General features: G+C 30.1%; 2 protein-coding genes across 2 annotated transcripts; both read right to left on the bottom strand.

Moving 5' to 3' along the window:
* Positions 1 to 1,008: 1,008 nt before the first annotated feature.
* On the bottom strand, positions 1,009 to 6,199 carry LOC115953772 (alpha carbonic anhydrase 4-like). Its single transcript, XM_031071567.1, has 7 exons — positions 5,954 to 6,199; positions 4,233 to 4,450; positions 3,698 to 3,804; positions 3,480 to 3,582; positions 2,751 to 2,909; positions 2,589 to 2,642; positions 1,009 to 1,361 (listed from the first exon to the last, which is right to left on the bottom strand). The coding sequence occupies exons 1-7, from the start codon at positions 6,057 to 6,059 to the stop codon at positions 1,272 to 1,274; spliced, it is 837 nt and encodes a 278-aa protein (XP_030927427.1). The 5' UTR covers positions 6,060 to 6,199; the 3' UTR covers positions 1,009 to 1,271.
* Positions 6,200 to 16,002: 9,803 nt separating this feature from the next.
* Positions 16,003 to 20,970, bottom strand: LOC115953782 (alpha carbonic anhydrase 4-like). Its single transcript, XM_031071578.1, has 7 exons — positions 20,719 to 20,970; positions 19,218 to 19,435; positions 18,683 to 18,789; positions 18,465 to 18,567; positions 17,715 to 17,873; positions 17,551 to 17,604; positions 16,003 to 16,355 (listed from the first exon to the last, which is right to left on the bottom strand). The coding sequence occupies exons 1-7, from the start codon at positions 20,822 to 20,824 to the stop codon at positions 16,266 to 16,268; spliced, it is 837 nt and encodes a 278-aa protein (XP_030927438.1). The 5' UTR covers positions 20,825 to 20,970; the 3' UTR covers positions 16,003 to 16,265.
* Between the last annotated feature and the right edge of the window lie 1,655 nt (positions 20,971 to 22,625).

Here is a 22,625-nt window from a genome sequence, read left to right on the forward strand (position 1 = left end):
CCAAGGGCATCTTCTTGCAAAAGTGTTGAAGGATTTGTTTAAATACTTTGGAACTTTGATAATATATCTTTATGTTAATATTACGTTAGTTTGGATCCATTTGCGGTGTTGTTAATTAGTTGCATCTGTGGTATTGTGTTAGTAGAGCTAAAACTATTACAGGTTCTTTGTAATAGGTTTGTAAAAAAAAAAAATAGTGATTTTGATACCTACTGGTAAAAAAAAGAAAAAAAAAAAAGAAACCTATAGTAGCATTTTTTAACGCTGCTAAAGGTGCATATATTATAATTTAAATGAAGCCCTATAGCAGCATTTTTGCCCCACCACTAAAAGGTTGACACATATAGCGGCGTTTCTCCCCACCGCTAAAAGTGCAATGAGTCCGTTTTAATTGGTTCTCTATAGTGGGGCCTTTTGCCTGCCGCTAAAAATTTGTTTACACGAATTCTAACAACATATGACAGCGGTTTTCTGCCTATTGCAAAAAACCAAAAACGCCACTAAAAGGTGTATTAATAGCGGCATTTTTTGTTACTGCCACAATAGGCAAAAAGGGCATTTAGCAGTGGTTTTTTGGGCTTTTGAAACAATTTTGACCTGCCGCAATAGCCTAGTTTTTTTGTAGTGTGAGTAAAGTTGTAGCCTTAGGCTACAATCAATTTTATAGCTAAACTTTATCCTAATAAAAGCCCTTAAAGTCATATTAATGAGACAATATCGAAGATTGATAGTTGACCCAAACATTAGTAAAAAGCATTCTTATGTGCGAATGCCCTTTTGTTGACAAGCAATTTAAGTTATTGCCTCAGTTTTTGTGTTATTAGCAATTACAAACAAGAAAACACTTTAACCAAATTTTAAAGGGCAATGCTTGGCACTACATGGACTGCCACAATATTGCATGTCCATATTCTGCGCTTGTTTTGTCACTCTTCAACAAGACACACCTCCAAACAAACAACCATGAAGAAATCCATTCGCGGGAATGATGAATGGTAACGATGTATGTATGAACCACATGGTAAACTGCTCCAAATTTCATATTTCAAATGGTGTAGCATTAACTTAAAAACAAACCAGAAATGTCACTTCTTGGATGTTTATTTCTTTTACCTGCTGAACGTGTGCATAACAAGTTCTTTGTATTGAGAATAAAAATCCCTTAACACAGGGAAGGTGTTCTAGTTGGTGTGTATAAAAATCTCTTATTTTGGAGATAATGCAGTTATGTGGTTCTTCAAGTATTAATTTTATTTTCAAATTATAGAAACCTAAGTAGAACCTCCGTTCTCTTTTGGTGTGTAAAACTCAACTGCTATTTCACTCGATCGCTGAGTTGGCCTTGCATTTGCCTCAAATCCCTGGAAAAAGAACAAAGCAAAAATCAAATTCTCCTTGGTAAAAACAAAACAAACACATTAACTTAAAGTGAACCAGCACTTAGAGGAAAATTGATTCTGTAACATTGTCTCCATCACCCGCTAGTTTTTGTACAGTTTCCTTTGCTTTATGACTAATGTATTTACTCTTTCTTGCATTAAATATCTCAAATGAAGTGCCATAAGTACCTTTGCCAAAGACCAGCAGTAAATGTAATAGAAGATCCAGTCCACGTTTCATCAAGTTATTATAGAATACTCTAACAGTATCATAATTGTGTACTTCTACCTCTCATATAATAGTGGGTTTCATTAATTAAATTATGATAGGACCAACAATTCATGTGAGAGGGGAAGTACACATATATGGTACTTCCGAAGTATTCTATAATTTTCCCGTACACTTCAAATGTATATATTATGAGCTATAGCTCAACTGATACTTCCTTCTCTCATTGGGTTCAAAACCCATCGGGTGCATGTGTAATATCAATAAATTTTTTTTTTTTTTTTTAAATACTATACATACTAAAGTGAACAGAAGGCACGTTATGAATTGGCTTACCACTTTTCTTTTTGGTTTTTAGTTTGAAAGCAGCTTAAGTATTAATTGTTTATAATTTTTCTTTGCAAAAAAAGTTATCCAAACATCAGCCGTAAGGGTTTCAGTAAATTAAGCCAAAAGCCTAGCTTCATGTAAAAGACTACTATATTGGTCAAGAATAAAGCTTCATCATTGGAATTATCTTTCAAATCTCAGAACAGCCATTATGACTTCTTCTAAAAAGCAGGTGGTGGCAACCACTCCTACTTTGAAATGCCTTATTTAGACTTCTTTAATATATTGGATGTATAATTGTATTGGACCATCCACTCCAGAGAATTCAATGCCAAAAAGACATGTTAATTAAATAAACTAGTATATTCTATATTGAAAATCATCTTGCATCTGACAGTTTTTTTCACAGGGGGGGGGGGGGGGGGGGGTATTGACAAGGTTAGCGCAATAACTTGCCAATTAGCTATAATACGCTATTTGTTAAAAATTGCCTGAAATGCTTAGGTAAGATTTGAAACTCATATTCAGATGTTTTTTTAATAACAAAAGCTTATAATTATATCATTATTCCTTAATGTTAGTCCTGCATATCCTTAATTTCTGTGAAGTATTTAATCAAAATTATGTTATCCCAGTTCAGAAACACTTACATCATGAACAGCTTCCCTTAATGCTCTCACTTGCTCTCTTGAAACTGTCCTTACCTATAAAAGAGAAGTTGTATGTTGGAAAGTGCATATATGGAGTGAATAAAATCAACAAAACCAATATTGCATTTATTGGTCAAGAAAATTGTGTGCTTAGTGAAGGACCTTCTTTACTATTGTCCAAATGACACCCTCAGTGCAGGGAGGAACTGTAAGAGAACCAATGTATCTGTAATACTTTCTGCTCCCAAACTTAATAGCTCCTGGGTTAAAGATCCCCAAATCTCTCTCTTCTTTTCCATCTGACTTTATGTGGTGGAACAGCTTCAGAAAAAGGGGGAAGGGCATAAAGAAATCAATAATCAAGAAAATTTGTAGGAAGAAAATCACACTTAAAACTAAGATTTTGATAAATTCAGAAGAATACTACTCTTCTAATGATTCAGTGTAGTGAAAATGTCATTGAAATAAATGTCAAGCAGCTATTACAATACACAAATGAATTTTTCAAAATTGAAATTCTTGGCATTTTTTGTCAGGTTAAGTCCCTTAATTATGTGTTGAGCTCTATGTTCATTACTGTATTGACAGCTTAAAAAGATCGTGCATGCATGTAATTTTTTTATGTGCATTTAATATATAAAAGTATGCATTTATCTGAATATTACGCAAGTCTATATGCTTGTGTGTGTGAGAGAGTCAGAAAGAGAAAATCATCTAAAAATTCCATTGAAAGGAAGGGGCGAGGGGGCCAAATCTATAATAGTTCCAATAACATCCATCTCCTAACTATGGATTTAATAAAAAAATGTGACACATTACTGTAAATAGTGCACACATTCATATGCATTAATGGATCTCAAAGAGCAAATGAATAGAAAACCATCAAAATACCTTTGATAGTAAGGGATCAGGGCGGCCATATTTGTAAACAATTCCAACAACAGCTATCTCTCCACTAGAGCTTAGATGAACTATGTGGAGCTCCAAGTCATACCTGAAAATAGAAGATTAAAATTTTGTATGGGTACAAAAGCAATGTATGGACTGGGTTGTTCAAAAATCAATTAGCCCAGAGATATATTAAATGTGAAATGAAGGCAAACAAAAACCTTGATCCATTGAATGTGTGCTCAGATGGTGAATGCCAATGAAATTGTAACAGCTTGTAGTCAGTCCCATTTATGTTAATTTTTCCGGCATCCCCTTTCCACATCACCTGATGAAACATCCGTTTGAGATAATAAATTAATCAATAGTATTCATCTGATTTAGTACATCTATTACCCATTTATATGGAAATGATTTATCATGACTACTACAAAACTGTCATCAGAGTATATGTGTGTGTGTACATGTGCACACACATACAAGTCTGAGTGTGTTTATTACATCTTTAAGGAGTTAAAGCTTAGGATTTAGAAGGATCATTTAATTTGTCCATGTGATGCATGTTTCTATAAACAGAATAGGTTAATCATAATGATTAACCTGTCCTGGTTCCAAATGGTCCAAGTTGGGGGGTATGCAACTCAAGCATTCATTAGATTAAGCTTGCAAGCATCAACTGAATTGGTACATAATAAAAATCACAACCATGAAAAAAGGATAACAAAGTATAGCTTCAGTGGCAGGCTGGCAGCTTACCGTAATGTCATGTCCTCTGTTCTTCACAACAGCTGGAGCTGGTTGGTAATCCCTTTTTAATTTCCCCAGGCTAGGAAAAACCTGCACCCTTCTGTTCAGAAGATCAATAGGAGATTGCATTTTCCCATTACCACAAGCTTTCCAACGTGGATCGATTTGGCCCCATTTCTTTGGCCCTTTACCAGTTCCTTCGGTATAAGTAAATGGGATTTCATCGCCTATAAGACATGAAAAGATTGTTCAAATACAGTGATTGAAGTAATCATGATCTGAATATTATGATTTTACATCACTGCACTCTGGCTCAAACTGGTTACAAGTGTGTTTAGAATTCCCATTTTATCTTCCATATCATTTTGAAGGAAAATTATTCATCCTTTCTGAATGTAGCACTCACCAATTGTTTTTTTGTATTAAGCACTCACCAATTGTTATTCTCCCATATCCTAAATAGGATGGTTGATAAGTACTAATAACAGTCCCATTTGCTAACATATAGTGAATTCAATAGTCCTTCCATTACTAGGTGAAGCAAAATGTTATATTCCATTGTCATGCAAATGACCAACATCCAAATGCATCCGTATCTTTAAAGATAAAATCTTACAAAGAAAGTGAAGTAAAAATGTGGAGAGAGAGAGAGAGAGAATCTTATTTTCTCAGACATAAAGAAAAGAAGAGCAGGCAATCCTAGGACAAGTAAAATAACATTAAAAAGATAAAAAAAAAAAGTTTGACTTTCTTTCAGAAAGTGCTGAAACAAACCTAATATTCTAACATTGTTTCCTTGTTTTTTTCTTATCACTTGGAACCCGATGCAACAAGAAGTAAAGAAGCTAATACTTACTTTATTCTCAAGCATAAACCGAAAAAATAAAAAATAAAAATTACAAAGCAAGAACAGAATACATATATAATAATTAAATAACTGTGTATGTGACAGTGGTGCCACTATAGTCTATAGTACTAATTACTGTATAAACAAATTCATATTTTTTTTAAAATAATTTGCATCTGATCTGAATAGCTTAAAAAGTTCAATCACATTCATATTTAGATTGCAATAATCAAGGAGACAACTGTCTTAATTGATAGCCTAGGTAATCAACAATTAAAAAAGTTGACCGGTTTTAGTGAAAATCCTGGACAAGGAGGATTTGTCATGGTGAGATTAATTGTTATTTGGTAAGAAATACAGTTGAGTGCACACTTTACATTGTCTGGAAAATCGGATTTCATGAGAGTTAATTAAAATAGTGCTTTTTGATAATGTGATCTAAGCAAATAAGACATTTGAATCAGAATTCAGGGAGAAAAAAAAAAAAAAAAAAAAAAAAAAAAAAAACTAACTTGTAGCAACATTAAAGAAAAGAAAAGAGTATAATGTAATCTGGCATACATGCAATTGCCAAAATGTGTTTATCACAGTGCCATCATTATAAAATAATGGTATTTTTCTAAATGTGATTTGATCAAAGAAAGAACTTCCACCCAAAAAAAGAAAGTTGGATTTTCTTGTCTTTGTATGTGTCTATGCAGACGATTGAAAGAAACCATTCTTCAAATCTAAAACATAAACTAAGAACCAGAAAAATCCTTATAAGAGACCTTGAAGATGTAGTGAGACAATTATATGTTTGCATTGCTCATAAGTCATAACTAAAAAAAATTTATTAAAAAAAAAAAAAAAAAGCTATATGATAGAGAAAGAGAAAACATACCGACTTCAGAATCAGAAGCTGCAGAGAAGTTGTAGGGGTGAGATGAGAGAATGAGAGAAGTGAGAAAGAGAAAAATGGTGATGGGATTGATGTGGAAGAAGATCATGGTTTTTTTTTTTTTTCTTTTGCTTGGCCTTTGTTGGTGTTTGTGTTTAAAACTTCAGTACAAGTGCCTATGTTGCCTTTATGTCTCTTGCTCTTCACTGTTGCAACTGTGCAAAGATTACTCCTTTCTTGGAGCCCAGCTAAGCTAAGTACTACTGCACTGAAATGCTTCACTGCTTCTGTAACGGCATTTTACTCACTCTTTTGTCTTTTCCATGTAGCGGTTAGGATGTACTAATGGCATAAACAACTCGTGCCTTGTTCTCAATCGACTTTATTTTTATATTTTTTAATGAATAGAATTATTTTCTGGATCTAAAAAAATTTCTCTCAAGGGAAAATTGTATGCTTAAATTGGTTTGAAATAAATTCTTTTAAACTGATAATTAATAAAACCATTAACATATATTTTTAATTTTATGGTCTATTTAATTATAAGTTATATGACTTGTTTTAATTATGGGAAATGTTAACGAATGTTCTAAAGGCATTAGTTTAAGAATTATTTTTAGAAATATTTTATAGAAAAATGATAAAACAATTAATTTTTTTGACAGCTTTTTATATATACTATGAAAGTAGTGTTAAAAATTTTCTTAATATGATTTATTAACAATTTCTCTAAAGGCACTTATTAACATCATCCTTTAACAATATATGTAAATAGTGAAGGAAAACTTTTGAACATTTATCTAGTTTATTTAAGGGCAAATTACAACTTACCAACTTATGGTTTGACCCAAATTTAATGGCATAAACAACTCGTGCCTTGTTCTCAATCGACTTTATTTTTATATTTTTTAATGAATAGAATTATTTTCTGGATCTAAATAAAATTTCTCTCAAGGGAAAATTGTATGCTTAAATTGGTTTGAAATAAATTCTTTTAAACTGATAATTAATAAAACCATTAACATATATTTTTAATTTTATGGTCTATTTAATTATAAGTTATATGACTTGTTTTAATTATGGGAAATGTTAACGAATGTTCTAAAGGCATTAGTTTAAGAATTATTTTTAGAAATATTTTATAGAAAAATGATAAAACAATTAATTTTTTTGACTGCTTTTTATATATACTATGAAAGTAGTGTTAAAAATTTTCTTAATATGATTTATTAACAATTTCTCTAAAGGCACTTATTAATATCATCCTTTAACAATATATGTAAATAGTGAAGGAAAACTTTTGAACATTTATCTAGTTTATTTAAGGGCAAATTACAACTTACCAACTTATGGTTTGACCCAAATTTAAGTTACTTACATGTGGTTTGAAATTTGACATTTTACCCACCTAAGATTAACTCAGTTAGAATTTTGTAACTCACATTTGATAAAAGCATGGCTAATTATGTAATTTTGCTCTACTTTTATATTTTTTTCCTCTAAAAACAAAAAAAAATATAAAAATATAAGATCAAATAAGATTAAAACGAATCAAGCGAAACACTTGCGTCATGAAATTTCAAACCACAGGTAAGCAACTTAAATTTTGGTAAAATCTTAAGTGGATAAAGTGTCAAATTTCAAATCACAAGTAATCATTTTAAATTTTGGTCAAATCACAAGTAGATAAGTTGTAATTTTCCTTTTACTTACTATTGAAAAAGCAAAAGGTAGGACCTACAAACAATGCCTTTTTTTCCAAAAACAATACCTAACGTATGAAGAAATAAGCTACAAATAAGCTTCTTTGTTGCGGACCCACGAACAAAAGAAAATTTAAATAAAAAGCCAGCTGATCATCTAAACCCAAAAACAACTCGAATGAATATTTACATGTAATTTTAATCATATTATTTACTAGGAAAATTTAACAATTGCCTTAAAAAGATTGGTTTATAAAATATTTTTTAGAAATATTTTATGAAAAAATAAAAAAAACAATTGATTTTTTTGATAATTTTTTACATTTTCCATAAAAATGATATTAAAACTATCCTAAAATAGTCCATTAACAAATGCTCTAAAAACACGCATTAACAAGACCTTTATTTGTTTAATTAATAATTATAAGACTCTTTTTTTGAGGGAAATAATTATAGGACTTATGTAAATGATTTAACATGTTAATTCAATTTGAGTATCCATGCTTACTTTTCTTTTCTTTTTCTTTTTTCTTTTTTGTGTGGAGAAGCCACGTGTAATTTAATTGCCCTTAATCCACCCTTATATATAATGAAATTGCAATGTCCTCTGAAATCTTAAACAATAAAAGTTAAAACTTAATAATGTCTCCATAATTTTAATGAAAATCCTAATGACATGGACAAAATTGAGACAAATCCTATCGATCAAAAAATTCAACAAATATTTCATCAAATAAAAAATCAACAAATACGCTCCCTTTGTTTCAATAAAATACCTTATGTGAGATAATTTTTGTATATTTCTGTATTTGGTAATATTAAAATAATTTTTTTTCCAATGGTCATAGGAAAACTATTTCTTAATTTTTACACGAGATAGAATTGTTTTCCGCTAAATAAAGAAACAATCATATCTTACCTAAAGTTAAATGAGGAAAGCCAAGCGATAATTTTCCAACACATTTTCAAATAGCTACTCAATATAGGAAGTTGCGCTAATCTTCTAGGAAATATATTTTTGGAAAATGATTCATTTTCTAAAAAATATTAATGTCGAAACAAACAAGGCATTTAATGTCAAATCCTATCATGACATATGCTAATCCTTATTACCCAAAAAAAAAAAAAATAATAATAATAATAATGTCAAGTCCTATCTTTGGGATGCATTTATAAGCCAATTTGTTAACTATTTTTCCTACAATTTGCTCAAGGTTTTTTTTTTTTTTTTTTTTTTTTTTTTTTTTTTTTTTTTTTTTTTTTTGAGAATCTGCTAGTTTCAAGTGAATCACCTATTTATTTTATTTAATTTTTGCTTATTTTTCCTACTATATACAGGTCTCACATAAATCACCTACTTATTTTATTTATCTTTTACTTTTTATCTACAATACTTTCAGTAATAAAAAATTTCGGCAAAAACTTAGATAAATTATTCCCAAGACACATATAACATCTTACAAATAAGAATGAAGTCTTAATTGGCTTACTGTTCAACAACTATCATACAACTATCATGCATCTACCTTCTTCCAGCTGTTGGTGATGACTATCTATATGAGAATTCAATAAGTTTTTCACAATTGCTAATTTGGATTGATGCATAATAAAAATGTTGTCAATAATGCACACCAGTAAAAGTAATTTTACTTCAATCAAAATAAGATTATGTTAATTATTATAAAAAATATTACATACCTGATATTACTTATGAGCTTCACAAAACTACGTAGAACATGAGCAAAGACGAATTCACCTTGGGACAAGGGAGATAGCCCACCCTAGCCCCAACTCCCTCTCCAAAATTATTTACTTAAAAAAAAAAAAAAATATATATATATATATATATATATACGTATGTGACTATTTAAAGTTCATCCTCTAAAAGTTCAATTAATCCAAAGAGGCTTGGTAATGAAAGAGTGAAATTAAGTATGTGTGTATTTGACAGTTATTTTGTTTCTCAAAAAATAAAAATAAAATCCAAAGAAGCTTAGAAAAAAAAGAAAAAGAAATAGCCAGCTAGCTTATTACTCTGAGCCCTCCATTACAAATAAAAAAAAAAAAAAAAAAAAAAAAAAAAAAAAAAAAAACATAAAGCATTTTAGTATTTTAAAAATTTTAAAAAAAAATTCCTAACAATAGAAAAGTAGGGGCAAAAAGAGCAATAAGATGCTATAAGGTGTTTCAAGCAATATTACTCTTTTATTTATTTTTTTTTTTTTAAATGTAGTTTTGCTCTTTTGTGTGTGTGTGCCCTTTTTTCTTTTTTCTTTTTTTCTTTTTTTTTTATCTATCTATCTATCTATATCATATTTCATATTATATATAATAAAAGTTGAGTTTAGACACCGTGGTTACACCAAATGTCTTCATCAAATTGCAGAAATTTTATTAGATTTTTAGATTTTTAAAGAACTAAAAATTCATTCTTATCATTAAGTAGTTTATCTCATGAGGATTCTAATTAATTCTTCTCATTAATTAGTTTATCTATAAAAAAAATAAAAATAAAGATAAAAAAAACTACTTCACGTAAAAGAAAAAACTACTTCACCTCACGTAAGAATTTTTTAGTAGTGTATCTTAAAAAAATAAAAAATAAAAAGCTACTTCACTCTATTTCACCTACTTCACGTAAAAATTTATAAATTTATTTCTTTTTTGTAGCTAATAACATTAACTATTTTTTTGGGATAAAGTATACCTAAACTTCTTGATTATCTAAGCTCCTTTTTCTTTTTGTTCATATTAAGTTATTTTCTTCTCAAATCCTAGATCTACTAATATTCCTATACACTAACCTATTTAGTACTCCTATCATTATGTGAGCTCACCCCCACAAAAAAGCTAATTAACTTCGCCATCACAAAAAAATAGAAAATGCAATGCAATAGCTCAAAACAGTAATCAACTCAAAGAACAAGAATACGTTGACAGAGAATAGTGGTGGTGGGATTATGAGCACTAAAACCTTTGAATCTTTGATTCTCTGAACCAATTTTCAGATATAGAATTTCACCATATGAGTCAGGTATACCTACCCTTCTTTTGTTTTGTTTTGTTTTTTTTTTTTTTTTTTTTTTTTTTTTTTTTTTTTTTTTTTTTTTTTGGGTTGAGGATGAGGTAAAGAAAAAGAAGAATATTTGAATTTGAAAAAGAGTAAATAAGCCGAGTTTGATTTTTTTTTTTTTTTTTTTTTTTTTTAGTGAATTCAAGTAGTTCCCAATATAAACAATGCAACACAATAACCACAAGCTTGATCCAATGATTAGGAGGAAGAACAAGATGAGGAAGAGGACCATTAAATGGTAGCATGAAGGTATTAATTATTAGCAATTTTTTTCAAATATAAATGTAATAATGATCTTAAAATAAATAAACTTATATAATTCTCTTAGACTATATCTAATTATATATAATGATTTAATTAAGTAAATAAATCTATTTATTTACTATTTCTTAAGTTTAAATATTACTAAAAAAAATACTAAATGATGTAAGTGGAAAAATTTTAATTCTCTAATTTAATGAAATTAATTAGGTTAGAGAGAAAATCTCTTTGGAACCATATAAAATATTTAAATGAAATAAGATTTTTCGATTTTAGATTTATAAATAAACATTTTATTATAGTTTTTTTAATTGAATCTTTTACTAAACCATGTTTTAAATTATTTTATGGATTGCATTTATATATTCAATCTTAGGCATTTTCATTTATATCTGTGTGTATATTGTGGTTTTTTATATTTTAACTTAAACTAAAAGAGTACTTCACTTCCAAAAAAAAAAGTAAAAGAATAATTTATTTTTATTATCTATTTTATTATTTAATTTCAATGAAACTAAGAAATATTTTCTTATTTTCAGTTTACACGTAATTCTTGATTAAGCCCTATGCATCGTACGGAAATTTTTGTACTTTCTTTTATTGAAAAAAAAGATATAATTTTTTTTTTTTTTTGTTCTTATCTTCTTCTCCTATGATTTCTATGTTGATAAATTGGATTACAATCCAAATTTTATTCATCTAATCCTTTTATTATTAAGAGTAAATAAAATCATATCTCCAAAATAAATGGATTGCAGCGCCATCATTTTGTTTAGTTGATTTTTTTTTTTGAAGCCAACCCCATCATTAATATATAATTAACTTCACAAAAAAATAATGTATGAATTGTATTCATCTCATTTTGGGTATTATTATTATTATTATTATTATTATTATTATTATTATTATTATTATTATTATTATTATTATTATTATTATTATTATTATTTTAGTCTCACAAAATACACATTCATTATATAATTTAAAAGAAAAATATTCATTTATTTTTATTTTCTATTTTAATATTTAATTTTAAGTAAATTAATTATAAAATTATCAACATATGAATTTTGATTAAGCTATGCATCACCCGGGCATAATGCTAGTATATATATATTTTCCTTCAAATTATGATGGGGACGGTACATTTAGTGCATATATGTTCTTTCTTTATTATTAATATTCATTGTCATTTCTTTCTGAATTTTTCCTAATGGTTGGCAAGAATTAAAATATCAAAATCTTTTTGATTCTACAACACCTACGAGAGGAATATTCTCAATCATGAGAGAGATCAAAACTATATGTTGCAATAAAAATACGAAGATAACTTTCTAAAGGATTGTTTGATTTTGTACATTAAAATAGGCATTATTGTAAAATTTAATATACTATCAATCATAGATAATTTTAGTGATTTAAAAAAAATGTTAATTTCATTTTAATAGAAGATTTATTTGAAATGCATTGAAAAATAATTATTTTTTATCTTTTATGTTGTTTATTTATTAACATAGATTGAAACTGAATACAATTTTTTTTTTTTTTTTTTACGTTAAATTAAATCACATTGCTGCGAAGTGTTGTTTTTTCTAATGACTACTAAATAAAATAACACAAATTCTTCTATCAATAACAATGAATTAAAAGGCCACATTTTATTAAGCATTTTCTCGCACAGTCATACACTCCAAAAAACTTCAGCCCCAAAACCTCCTTCTCAAACCGATTCTCCAACTCTTCTAGCTAAGACATTCGCAATCCTTCCTCTCCCACTCTCTCTATTTTCCAAAATTATTAGGTCTCTCTCTAACTCCATGACCAAGCATTGCCATCTTTGCTCTTCACTCTTTGAACATAGCACTCATTGATCCACTCTCTCTATCTCTCACTTTTACTTAAAATCAGGCCCAAATATGTCTCAATGTCCTCCACTCTCATACAAACTCTCTCTCTCTCTCTCTCTCTCTCTCTCTCTCTCTCTCTCTCTCTCTCTCTCTTAGATCGATGTCTCTCTCTCAAAGATCAGTGCTTCACTCTCTCTTTCGCTCAAATCAATGTCTCTCTTTTAGTGGGTCACTCTCTTGATGGGTCTCTCTCTTTCTGCCTCGTCCCTCCATGGTGGACCGTGGTGATTGGTGGTTGTGGAAGTGGTGGTCAGTTGAGTCCCGTGATGAGTTGTGGACATGTTGTTGAAAGTCACTCCTATATTCCCAGTCAAGCCTCGATGGCTGCTTTTAGGGCTTCAATTGGCTAGTGGCAGCAGTGAGTGCTAATAGAGACAGACCTAATCTAGAGTTTGAGAGTGAGAATGTGTGGTGGTGGTGGGAAAATCGATCGTTGGGTTTTGAGATCAATGACATGAGATTTTAATTTGAGAGTGCGAAGGAGAGAGTTTTTTTTCTTTTTAGGGAGACAAACGGATGAGAAATGAAAAGGTTGGGGTCTAAATTGATAGATTTATGCGAGGGAAAGGAAAAACAAAAAACAAAATACAAAAAAAAAAAAAAAAAAAAAAAAAAAAAGGGAGAAAAAATTGGACTTTTGGGCAATTAACAAGTTTCTTGTGGCAGTTGCTTAAACAGCCGCTATAACTAAAAAATGCCGCAAAAAGACATATTGTGGCGCCATTATAACTAAATCAAATGCTGCCAAAAAATATATATTGCGGCAGTTTTCTATACCGCTGCTATAGTATGCCGCAAAAGGGTATATTTATTGCGGCGAGTTTATGGAGCACCACTATAGCTAATTCTAACACCACTAAAGCAAGTATATTGCGATGGTTTATATAGCGCCATTATAGTACGCTGCAAAAGGATTGATATATTGCATCGGTCCAATGAAATGCTGCAATATATATCATCTACAGGGGCAGGCCAAAAAAGCACTGTAATATATGATATATAGCAGCAGTTTTCGCAACCGCTGCAATAGCTCGATTTTCTTGTAGTGATGATCATTATCAAAACTACTATATTTTGCAACCAAAAAAAAATGAAAGTAATTTTTTTATAGGATTGTTTGATTTGTAGATTAAAATGATAATTATTGTAAAATCTAGTATATAATCAATCAAATATCATTTTTGGGATATAAAGAACGATAAATTCCATTTTGATAAATGATTTTATTTCAAATGCATTGAAAAAATTTATTTCGTGTCTAAATATTTATTCCCAAATTATTATAACATATAATGAGTATTATATATGAGCCATATAAATAATTTCTTGTTAAAATTTTCAAAATGAATTGTACATGCTTATCACGGGGACATTGACTAATATATATAAAACTATAACTTTTGACTTTTTTTTTGAAAAAAAATTATTGCTCATATTTTCCGAGACATTATTTTAATGTATATTTTTAATTGAGTTTAGATTCTATAAGCATTCTTTATATAAAACTTCTTACTTTAAGTCATCGTTTTAGTTGTTTTTTGGATTGTGTATAAAACTGTGTAAAACAATTTGCGTGTACAAGTATTACCCATATCACAGTGATGTTCATGTGTAAATGTTTTGTTAACAAGCTTCTCAATCTATATGTTTTCCCATTCAAGCTATTCAGCTACTAAACAATGAGCTATGGAATCAATCTTTGGATTACGAAATGTTTTTAGTCACAGGTTTAAGACATGTTTTCTTCCTTAGTTTCAACAAGGACTAGGGATAAAAGAGTTTACCATATAAACTGTTAGGCTTTGTGGAGCCTAGTTGTATTTGATCCGATTGACGATCTGACCCGACTCGAAATGGGAGATTTTCTAAGGCTTAGTCCATGGATTGAAGGCTTGGGCCAACAAGCCCAAGCCGTAGCGCTTATGGACAAGCCTCTGTGGGGTTTGGGGGTAGGATGTAGAAAAACATTGTTTTGGTGATTAGGGTTTTGTTGTTGACGTTTTTTAGAATGAGAAAAAACTATACTGCCGCAACTTGTATTTTTCCCTGATAATAGTGAAATCCCTGCAACTCCGTGGACGTAGGCAAATTACCGAACCACGTAAATACTGTCTTGTGCGTGTGATTATTTTTCTTTGGTGTGTGTTTTCTCTATTCTTTGTTTCTCACAGGTTTGGGAATTTCGGGTTAATTCCCTACATAAACCAGCTAGAACCCACTAATTATAGTCATGAGAAAATATTCCCACACACTTTTACCTTTATTATTTTACACGTCTACAATTGATACAAAAATGTACACATTTTAAAAATTGGAAAAAATATCCCCACATTTAAAATATAAAAGTGGATATGAAAAAATAGATATAAGAAAATAAAAATGACAAAATTTAGTTAAAAAAATTGGTTGTAGTCTAAAACTACAACCTTACTTAATATCTTTTTATTAGTGGTGAATTTTGAGAATTCCACTATTGGATTGCATATTCTTTTTATATTCTTCATGCTTGCAAAATTTCTAGAAAATTAATGATCAATAGTTATGCCATCAACAACTTGTTTAGATAACAAGCTTTTGTATTTTAAAATTATGCATATAGTATATAATATCCGATTGATATAAAATTTGACATGCGTATTAAAAGTGTAAAAAACATACAATTCAACGGTTAAATTTTCAAAATATGTAGTATTATTTATTTTATTGAACAAAGTTGTAGCCTTAGGCTACAATCAATTTTGTAGCTTAACTTTATCCTGATAAAAGTCCTTAAAGTCATATTAATGAGACAATATCGAAGATTGATAGTTGACCCAAACATTAGTAAAAAGCATTCTTCTGTGCTTAATCCCATATGAATGCCCTTTTGTTGACAAACAATTTACGTTATTGCCGCAGTTTTTGTGTTATTAGCAATTACAAACAAGAAGCGATACAAGCTGACCAAAACACTTTAACCAAATTTTGAAGGGCAATGCTACATGGATTGCCACAATATTGCATGTCCATATTCTGCGCTTGTTTTGTCACTCTTTAACAAGACACACCTCCAAACAAACAACCATGAAGAAATCCATTCGAGGGAATGATGAATGGTAACGATGTATGTATGAACCACATGGTAAAGTGCTCCTAATTTCATATTTCAAATGGTGTAGTATTAACTTAAAAACAAACCAGAAATGTCACTTCTTGGATGTTTATTTCTTTTACCCGCTGAACGTGCGCATAACAAGTTCTTTGTATTGAGAATAAAAATCCCTAAACACAGGGAAGGTGTTCTAGTTGGTGTGTATAAAAATCTCTTATTTTGGAGATAATGCAGTTATGTGGTTCTTCAAGTATTAATTTTATTTTCAAATTATAGAAACCTAAGTAGAACCTCCATTCTCTTTTGGTGTGTAAAACTCAACTGCTATGTCACCCGATCGCTGAGTTGGCCTTGCATTTGCCTCAAATCCCTGGAAAAAGAACAAAGCAAAAATCAAATTCCCCTTGGTAAAAACAAAACAAACACATTAACTTAAAGTGAAACAGCACTTAGAGTCTTAGAGGAAAATTGATTCTGTAAAAGTTTCCTTTGCTTTATGACTAATGTATTTACACGTTCTTGCATTAAATATCTCAAATGAAGTGCCACAATTAGCTTTGCCAAAGACCAGCAGTAAATGTAATAGAAGAACCAGTCCACATACTTTCAAGTTATTATAGAATACTCCAAGATAACCATAATTGTGTACTTCTACCTCTCATATAATAGTGAGTCCCATTAATTAAATTTATGATAAGATCAACAATTCATGTGAGAGAGGGAGTACACATATATGGTACTCCCGAAGTATTCAATAATTTTCCAGTATATATATTATGAGTTATAGCTCAACTGATACTTCCTTCTCTCATTGGGTTCAAAACCCATTGGGTGCATGTGTAATACCAATAACTTTTTTTTTTTTTAATACTATACATACTAAAGTGAACAGAAGGCACGTTATGGATTGGCTTACCACTTTTCTTTTTGGTTTTTAGTTTGAAAGCAACTTAATTATTAACTGTTTATAATTTTTCTTTGCAAAAAAAGTTATCCAAACATCAGCCGTAAGGGTTTCAGTAAATTAAGACAAAAGCCTAGCTTCAAGTAAAAGACTACTATATTGGTCAAGAATAAAGCTTCATAATTGGAATTATCCTTCAAATCTCAGAACAGCCATTATGACTTCTAAAAAGCAGGTGGTGGCAAACACTCCTACTTTGGAATGCCTTCTTTAGACTTCTTTAATATATTGGATGTATATTTGTATTGGACCATCCACTCCGGAGATTTCAATGCCAAAAAGACATGTTAATTAAATCAACTAGTATATTCTATATTGAAAATCATCTTGCATCTGACAGTTTTTTTCCCGGGCGGGGGGGGGGGGGGGGGGGGTGGGTGTATTGACAAGGTTAGCGCAATAACTTGCCAATTAGCTATAATACACTATTTGTTAAAAATTGCCTGAAATGCTTAGGTGAGATTTGGAACTCATATTCAGATTTTTTTTAATAACAAAAGCTTATAATTATATCATTATTCCATAAGGTTAGTCCTGCATATCCTTAATTTCTGTGGAGTATTTAATCAAAATTATGTTATCCCAGTTCAGAAACACTTACATCATGAACAGCTTCCCTTAATGCTCTCACTTGCTCTCTTGAAACTGTCCTTACCTATAAAAGAGAAGTTGTATGTTGGAAAGTGCATATGTGGAGTGAAGAAAAAGAAAACAAAACCAATATTGCATTTATTGGTCAAGAAAATTGTGTGCTTAGTGAAGGACCTTCTTGACTATTGTCCAAATGACACCCTCAGTGCAGGGAGGAACTGTAAGAGAACCAATGTATCTGTAATACTTTCTGCTCCCAAACTTAATAGCTCCTGGGTTAAAGATCCCCAAATCTCTCTCTTCTTTTCCAACTGACTTTATGTGGTGGAACAGCTTCAGAAAAAGGGGGAAGGGCATAAAGAAATCAATAATCAAGAAAATTTGTAGGAAGAAATAGTCACACTTAAAACTAAGATTTCGATAAATTCAGAAGAATACTACTCTTCTAATGATTCAAGTGTAGTGAAAATGTCATTGAAATAAATGTCAAGCAGCTATTACAATACACAAATGAATTTTTCAAAATTGAAATTCTTGGCATTTTTTGTCAGGTTAAGTCCCTTAATTATGTATTGAGCTCTATGTTCATAACTGTATTGACAGTTTAAAAAGATCGTGCGTGCATGTAATTTTTTATGTGCATTTAATATATAAAAGTATGCATTTATCTGAATAATACTTATGTGCGAAAATATTACCCAAGTCTATATGCATGTGTGTGTGAGAGAGTCAGAAAGAGAAAATCATCTAAAAATTCCATTGAAAGGAAGGGGCGAGGGGGCCAAATCTATAATAGTTCCAATAACATCCATCTCCTAACTATGGATTTAATAAAAAAATGTGACACATTACTGTAAATAGTGCACACATTCATATGCATTAATGGATCTCAAAGAGCAAATGAATAGAAAACCATCAAAATACCTTTGATAGTAAGGGATCAGGGCGGCCATATTTGTAAACAATTCCAACAACAGCTATCTCTCCACTAGAGCTTAGATGAACTATGTGGAGCTCCAAGTCATACCTGAAAATAGAAGATTAAAATTTTGTATGGGTACAGAAGCAATGTATGGACTGGGTTGTTCAAAAATCAATTAGCCCAGAGATGTATTAAATGTGAAATGAAGGCAAACAAAAACCTTGATCCATTGAATGTGTGCTCAGATGGTGAATGCCAATGAAATTGTAACAGCTTGTAGTCAGTCCCATTTATGTTAATTTTTCCGGCATCCCCTTTCCACATCACCTGATGAAACATCCGTTTGAGATAATAAATTAATCAATAGTATTCATCTGATTTAGTACATCTATTACCCATTTATATGGAAATGATTTATCATGACTACTACAAAACTGTCATCAGAGTATATGTGTGTGTGTACATGTGCACACACATACAAGTATGAGTGTGTTTATTACATCTTTAAGGAGTTAAAGCTTAGGATTTAGAAGGATCATTTAATTTGTCCATGTGATGCATGTTTCTATAAACAGAATAGGTTAATCATAATGATTAACCTGTCCTGCTTCCAAATGGTCCAAGTTGGGGGGTATGCAACTCAAGCATTCATTAGATTAAGCTTGCAAGCATCAACTGAATTGGTATATAATAAAAATCACAACCATGAAAAAGGGATAACAAAGTATAGCTTCAGTGGCAGGCTGGCAGCTTACCGTAATGTCATGTCCTCTGTTCTTCACAACAGCCGGAGCTGGTTGGTAATCCCTTTTTAATTTCCCCAGGCTAGGAAAAACCTGCACCCTTCTGTTCAGAAGATCAATAGGAGATTGCATTTTCCCATTACCACAAGCTTTCCAACGTGGATCGATTTGGCCCCATTTCTTTGGCCCTTTACCAGTTCCTTCGGTGTAAGTAAATGGGATTTCATCGTCTATAAGGGATGAAAACATTGTTCAAATACAGTGATTGAAGTAATCATGATCTGAATATTACGATTTTACATCACTGCACTCTGGTTCAAACTGGTTACAAGTGTGTTTAGAATTCCCATTTTATCTTCCATATCATTTTGAAGGAAAATTATTCATCCTTTCTGAATGTAGCACTCACCAATTGTTATTCTCCCATATCCTAAATAGGATGGTTGATAAGTACTAATAACAGTCCCATTTGCAAACATATAGTGAATTCAATAGTCCTTCCACTACTAGGTGAAGCAAAATGTTATATTCCATTGTCATGCAAGTGACCAACATCCAAATGCATCCGTATCTTTAAAGATAAAATCTTACAAAGAAAGTGAAGTAAAAATGTGAAGAGAGAGAGAGAGAGAGAGAGAATCTTATTTTCTCAGACATAAAGAAAAGAAGAGCAGGCAATCCTAGGACAAGTAAAATAACATTAAAAAGGAAAAAAAAAAAGTTTGACTTTCTTTCAGAAAGTGCTGAAACAAACCTAATATTCTAACATTGTTTCCTTGTTTTTTTCATATCACTTGGAACCCGATGCAACAAGAAGGAAAGAAGCTAATACTTACTTTATTCTCAAGCATAAACCGAAAAAATAAAAAATAAAAATTACAAAGCAAGAACAGAACACATATATAACTGTGTATGTGACAGTGGTCCACTATAGTCTATAGTACTAATTACTGTATAAACAAATTCATATTTTTATTAAAATAATTTGCATCTGATCTGAGTAGCTTAAAAAGTTCAATCACATTCATATTTAGATTGCAATAATCAAGGAGACAACTGTCTTAATTGATAGCCTAGGTAATCAACAATTAAAAAAGTTGACCGGTTTTAGTGAAAATCCTGGACAAGGAGGATTTGTCATAGTCAGATTAATTGTTATTTGGTAAGAAATACAGTTGAGTTTACATTTTCTGGAAAATCGGATTTCATGAGAGTTAATGCAATTGCCAAAATGTGTTTATCACAGTGCCATCATTATAAAATAATGATGGGAAGAACTTCCACCCAAAAAAAAAAGTTGGATTTTCTTGTCTTTGTATGTGTCTATGCAGACGATTGAAAGAAACCATTCTTCAAATCTAAAACATAAACTAAGAACCAGAAAAATCCTTATAAGAGACCTTGAAGATGTAGTGAGACAATTATATGTTTGCATTGCTCATAAGTCATAACTAAAAAAAATTTATTAAAAAAAAAAAAAAAAAGCTATATGATAGAGAAAGAGAAAACATACCGACTTCAGAATCAGAAGCTGCAGAGAAGTTGTAGGGGTGAGATGAGAGAATGAGAGAAGTGAGAAAGAGAAAAATGGTGATGGGATTGATGTGGAAGAAGATCATGGTTTTTTTTTTTTTTCTTTTGCTTGGCCTTTGTTGGTGTTTGTGTTTAAAACTTCAGTACAAGTGCCTATGTTGCCTTTATGTCTCTTGCTCTTCACTGTTGCAACTGTGCAAAGATTACTCCTTTCTTGGAGCCCAGCTAAGCTAAGTACTACTGCACTGAAATGCTTCACTGCTTCTGTAACGGCTTTTTACTCACTCTTTTGTCTTTTCCATGTAGCGGTTAGGAGGTACTAATGGCATAAACAACTCGTGCCTTGTTCTCAATCGACTTTATTTTTATATTTTTTAATGAATAGAATTATTTTCTGGATCTAAATAAAATTTCTCTCAAGGGAAAATTGTATGGTTAAATTGGTTTGAAATAAATTCTTTTAAACTGATGATTAATAAAACCATTAACATATATTTTTAATTTTATGGTATATTTAATTATAAGTTATATGACTTGTTTTAATAATTGGAAATGTTAATGAATGTTCTAAAGGCATTAGTTTAAGAACTACTTTTAGAAATATTTTATAGAAAAATGATAAAACAATTAATTTTTTTTGACTGCTTTTTATATATCCTATAAAAGTAGTATTAAAAATTTTCTTAATATGATTTATTAACAATTTCTCTAAAGGCACTCATTAACATCATCCTTTAACAATATATGTAAATAATGAAGGAAAACTTTTGAACATTTATCTAGTTTATTTAAGGGCAAATTACAACTGACCAACTTATGGTTTGACCCAAATTTAAGTTACTTACATGTGGTTTAAAATTTGACATTTTACCCACCTAAGATTAACTCAGTTAGAATTTTGTAACTCACATTTGATAAAAGCATGACTAATTATGTAATTTTGCTCTACTTTTATATTTCTTTCCTCTAAAAACACAAAAAATATATAAAAATATAAGATCAAATAAGATTAAAACGAATCAAGCGAAACACTTGCGTCATGAAATTTCAAACCACAGGTAAACAACTTAAATTGTGGTAAAATCTTAAGTGGATAAAGTGTCAAATTTCAAACCACAAATAATCATTTTAAATTTTGGTCAAATCACAAGTAGATAAGTTGTAATTTTCCTTTTACTTACTATTGAAAAAGCAAAAGGTAGGACCTACAAACAATGCCTTTTTTCCAAAAACAATACCTAACGTATGAAGAAATAAGCTACAAATAAGCTTCTTTGTTGCGGACCCACGAACAAAAGAAAATTTAAACAAAAAGCCAGCTGATCATCTAAACCCAAAAACAACTCGAATGAATATTTACATGTAATTTTAATCATATTATTTACTAGGAAAATTTAACAATTGCCTTAAAAAGATTGGTTTATAAAATATTTTTTAGAAATATTTTATGAAAAAATTAAAAAAAAAAACAATTGATTTTTTTGATAATTTTTTACATTTTCCATAAAAGTGGTATTAAAACTATCCTAAAATAGTCCATTAACAAATGCTCTAAAAACACGTGTTAACAAGACCTTTATTTATTTAATTAATAATTATAAGACTCTTTTTTTGAGGGAAATAATTATAGGACTTATGTAAATGATTTAACATGTTAATTCAATTTGTGTATCCATGCTTACTTTTCTTTTCTTTTTCTTTTTTCTTTTTTGTGTGGAGAAGCCACGTGTAATTTAATTGCCCTTAATCCACACTTATATATAATGAAATTGCAATGATCTTAAACAATAAAAGTTAAACTTAATAATGTCTCCATAATTTTAATGAAAATCCTAATGACATGAACAAAATTGAGACAAATCCTATCGTTCAAAAAATTCAACAAAT

This window comes from Quercus lobata, chromosome 7 (assembly GCF_001633185.2).
Source record: "Quercus lobata isolate SW786 chromosome 7, ValleyOak3.0 Primary Assembly, whole genome shotgun sequence".
In the NCBI taxonomy this organism is placed as follows: domain Eukaryota; kingdom Viridiplantae; phylum Streptophyta; class Magnoliopsida; order Fagales; family Fagaceae; genus Quercus; species Quercus lobata.

Excerpts from the sequence above, each read along its gene's own strand:
- LOC115953772 (XM_031071567.1), bottom strand. The coding sequence starts at position 6,059 with ATGATCTTCTTCCACATCAATCCCATCACCATTTTTCTCTTTCTCACT. Across the intron at positions 3,805-4,232 it reads ACAGAGGACATGACATTACG|GTGATGTGGAAAGGGGATGC; the intron begins GTAAGCTGCCAG and ends ATGTTTCATCAG. Across the intron at positions 2,910-3,479 it reads CTGATCCCTTACTATCAAAG|CTGTTCCACCACATAAAGTC; the intron begins GTATTTTGATGG and ends CTTTTTCTGAAG.
- LOC115953782 (XM_031071578.1), bottom strand. The coding sequence starts at position 20,824 with ATGATCTTCTTCCACATCAATCCCATCACCATTTTTCTCTTTCTCACT. Across the intron at positions 18,568-18,682 it reads CACACATTCAATGGATCAAG|GTATGACTTGGAGCTCCACA; the intron begins GTTTTTGTTTGC and ends TTCTATTTTCAG. Across the intron at positions 17,874-18,464 it reads CTGATCCCTTACTATCAAAG|CTGTTCCACCACATAAAGTC; the intron begins GTATTTTGATGG and ends CTTTTTCTGAAG.